This window comes from Fukomys damarensis, unplaced genomic scaffold, assembly GCF_012274545.1.
Source record: "Fukomys damarensis isolate Sample0158 unplaced genomic scaffold, DMR_v1.0_HiC HiC_scaffold_37, whole genome shotgun sequence".
In the NCBI taxonomy this organism is placed as follows: domain Eukaryota; kingdom Metazoa; phylum Chordata; class Mammalia; order Rodentia; family Bathyergidae; genus Fukomys; species Fukomys damarensis.
This window is the reverse complement of record NW_022900949.1, coordinates 55,666,211-55,670,234: the sequence shown is the minus strand read 5'-3', so window position 1 is coordinate 55,670,234 and position 4,024 is coordinate 55,666,211. Positions and strand designations below refer to the sequence as shown.

At 45.2% G+C, this 4,024-nt stretch overlaps 1 protein-coding gene across 1 annotated transcript in view; it reads right to left on the bottom strand.

The window, feature by feature from the left end:
- Window positions 1–2,421: 2,421 nt before the first annotated feature.
- The window catches only part of Chst2 (carbohydrate sulfotransferase 2), a 2,826-nt gene continuing 1,223 nt past the window's right edge, over window positions 2,422–4,024 (bottom strand). Inside the window, exons 3-4 of the mRNA XM_010608219.1 lie at window positions 2,837–4,019; window positions 2,422–2,636 (exon numbers count right to left, since the gene is read on the bottom strand). Of these exons, the coding sequence (XP_010606521.1) occupies window positions 2,853–4,019 (1,167 nt within the window). The 3' untranslated portion in view covers window positions 2,422–2,636; window positions 2,837–2,852. The remainder of the gene's footprint in view (window positions 2,637–2,836; window positions 4,020–4,024) is intronic.

Sequence of the window (4,024 nt, the reverse complement as noted above, 5' to 3'; positions counted from 1 at the left end):
ACCAGGGGTAACAGGAGCTTGTTAATGCCAAAAATGGTTCTCTCCCTCTGAAATCTGCAGAAGCTGAATGTCACTGATACAGCTATCTTGGCCTTCACTGGGTACAACACATGTCTCGCTTTCCTCGAATGCAGCTAGGTACAAATTTCCAGGAGCAACAATTCACCTTTTCAAATTACAAAGCCCAGAAGTGGCAGAGTGGAGGAAAAGCAGCTGCTACAAAACAAGGGAATTACAGATGGAAACCCTGTGCAAACAGAGCAAGGAGAGAGCCGTTGGTGTTAGCTTAAAATTCCAGCTGAGTAGGCTGTGAATGTTCTGCAGGCTGCAAAGTCTCTATATAACATCTAATTTTTTTAAATACAGGATTCAAAAAACACCATAATTCTACTTTAACACAATCCAAGTCCTTGTATGTACCAGAAGAAGAACAAATTCAACTGCTTAAAAATCCCTTGCTCAAGAACTAGGCATGAATTTCACAGTGGCTACTGCCACATGAAATCTGTTTTTAAATGAGTACTTTATTCAGAGTGGTTGCTTTTTAATGATGCTATCTCAATTTCCCACTAAGCCCTTTTCATCTGTAGTCATCCAACATTAATATTTATTTTGTTCATTTAATTTTAAAGTATTCTTAAAAGCTCTTACAAATATTCTGTTGCTGAAGATAATTCAGCACAGATACTACCACAAAAATATCATGGAAAACATGGTCAATTTGTTATAGCTGCAATGTAGCTTAATGAACACAACACTAGAAACTATTTCAGTAAATTAAGAAACAATCATTCTAAGACATATTATAAAATCTACTGCTAAATGCGCCTTTTAAAAAATCTATGTACTCCTTCAGCTTGGAATTCTTATGAGTGTAGTTAGATTTCACATTGTAATGATAATGATATCTAAGAACTACTTTATATTAAAATATTTCCCACATACATGTTACTTTCCATCATCTTTTTTCTAAAGCCCTCAGTATTTAACCCATACATGTTGGTTTATGATATAATATATAGTTTATTCCTATAATTTATCTTAGAATAAATTACAGTAAAACAAAGCCATGATGATATTGAACTTGTACCATATTTAACATTATATACAACTATACTATCTCTGGCTCCTATTTGGGCTTCAGAACTTATCACCATCAGACATCCTGCAGACTGCTTCAATGCAATATGGGTGCAGACCTGGCAATAACATAACCACTGCAGGAAAATTCAAGTTTTCTCCCTGAAAAATGCTAAATTTCAAAATCCTACACACTAATCCATTTTTACTTCATCTTTCCCATAATCCATTTTCATATCTAAAAGATGTTCTTGGCTGAAGCCTTACACTGTCTGCATCATCCTATTTTCTTTGCAATTTGCTTTTAGGAAACCTGATAAAGAAAGCAATATATCCCAAGGGCATCCCAAGTAAACCATTACAAATTCATATTCTGTTTTGCATTAATTTGAATAGAAAGCAAGGGAGAAAGTCCATTGTGTTCCTGATTCTCAGATAAAATTTCCCTGCTTTCATGTCCTATTAATGTCACACAGACACTCCAGATACTTGTCACTTTGCTAACCAAGAAGTTTCTACCATCACCAACAATATGTTCACACTAATTTTTGAGGCTTGTATTCTAATCATCAGAACTTTTAAAAATTAGATACTTTTTTAAAAAATCTTTTCTATGAACCAACCTCAGGACAACCTCTGCTTCAAGGTTCCGTGCATTAACTTGATACAGTAGTAATCACAGCTAAATGCCTTCAAATCATGGGCTTGCTTCTTGCTTTCTATAACTCAAGGTTCAACAGGAGAGTAGTGTGTGCTTTTTCTTCTGCCTTGCTGGGTTTTGCCTATAGAATTTTAAGATTTGTTTCATTCCTGGGCACCTGGTAAGCTGTTATTCATGTGACAAAACAACTCCCACGTTATCATTAAGAAGCCAGAAGCTTCTCCCAGTTCAACTGTCCTCAAGGAGAGCACCTGATTCTATCTAAACTATAGAGGACAAATAACACAGTAAATTCCCAAGTAATGGAGGCAAATATAAAAAAAGAATATTATTTATTACCATCTTTATTAATACTCACATGTAACCTTTGTTTTTTACACAAAAGTCTACTTTAGAAGAACGCCTCCTTGATTTATCATGCCCAATAGGGCCTTATGTTCCTGGATCATTTTTCCTTTCTCCACCCCAACCCACCCCCACATCCAAATACTCTTACATGTTCACAGATTCCACGAAAATTTTGTAAACAAGATTTGGGTTACTGGAACTTGATTTCATCAACATTCCACTTCAAGATGAAGGCAGGTGCAGGAGAGGGTAAGAAATGGAGAAACTCGGAAAGGAGAAGGGGCAAGGGTCAGGAGAGAAGGGCCAGCTAGTTAGAACTTTCAAGTCTTGCCTTTTGTGAGGGCTGTGTGTGTGTGTGTGTGTGTGTGTGTGTGTGTGTGTGTTCCTTGAAATTCACTGACTCAAAACATTGACAGCAAGTGCCTCTGTGGTTATTTATATTACGTATCTATAATAGAATATGTGGGTTTCTCAGTTCCCGTCTGGGTTGTGTTCCTTTAAACACACCAGAGTGCTCTTTGTGGGTACAGTCCACAGGGTGCCAGATCTCCTGGGAACCCCTCTCAGAGCCGGGGCTTCCGAAGCAGGGTCTTGCTGAGACTCAAAACATTGACAGCAAGTGCCTCTGTGGTTATTTATATTACGTATCTATAATAGAATATGTGGGTTTCTCAGTTCCCGTCTGGGTTGTGTTCCTTTAAACACACCAGAGTGCTCTTTGTGGGTACAGTCCACAGGGTGCCAGATCTCCTGGGAACCCCTCTCAGAGCCGGGGCTTCCGAAGCAGGGTCTTGCTGAGATCTTTGACCTCCTCAGGGCTGTTCACCCGTTCATAGCCCAGCACAGCCATGGGCTGGTAGCAAAACTCTTCCACCTGTTTGATCTGCTGGAAGGTGAGCGCGGTCCGCCAGGCATTGGCGGCCTGCGTGGCATTGCGTGCAGACACCACGAAAGGCTTAGAGGAAGAGCCAGAGCCACTGGTCATGTTCAGGGCAAACTGCTCCATTTCAGGGCTCACCAGCAGCCCCACAAAGTCATACACCCTCTTTAGTGTCTTAACGGGGTCTCCCACCAGGTCCTCGTACCGCACCACCAGGTAGTGGCCCTGTAGCCAGTCAGGGGGCTGCAGGGCTATCTGCAGCGTCTTGGCCATGCTGTTGCATATGACCTCCATAGCGCCAAGCGCATGGTAGTCTGCTGGGCCGCCCATGCCCTCCTTCTTGGCGCTCAGCTTGTGCCCAGCGGCCTCGAGGAAGGGCATACGATGAGCTCGTGGGTCCCGGCTGCGTACCACCTGTAGGCTTTCTCGGATGAGGCCGTGGCGCGAGCGGATGCGTGAGCTGGCAACTGCACGGGGATCACGCACAAGGTGGATGACCTTGAGGTCCAGGGCCGGGTCTCGAAGCAGCGGCGCCAACACCGCCACGTCGAAGACGCGCACGCCCTTGATAACCAGGGTGCGGTACTTGCGGCACTCCTCTTCGAAGCGTGCCAGGCGCTGAGGCGGGCACTTCTTGCACACCCTGTCGTCCACCAGCCCTACGACCTCCTTGCGGTAGGCGGGGCAGAGGGGCGAGGAGCACACCACCTTGTTGGTGGCCGCACCAAAGATGCCCAGCGTGGTGAGGTTGCGCCCCCCGCTGCCGGCGGGGCTGTACAGCTGGAAAACGGAGAGATCGCAGCGGTAGAGCGCGCTCAGCATGTCCCGCGCTGCTCCCTGCAGGGAGACAGCGTCCCCGGGGTACAGTTTTTGCCACACGTGCCACACTGGTTCGTAGAGAAAGAACACCTCCGGGTTCTGGTTGAAGAGCTCGCCGAAGAAGGACGAGCCCGAGCGCCACGTGGTGAACACATAGACCAGCTGCCGCTTGTCCCGGCCGCCCCGGGTGCCCCGGGTGCCATTTCCCAGAGGGGCCGCGGCCCCTACCACCCCGG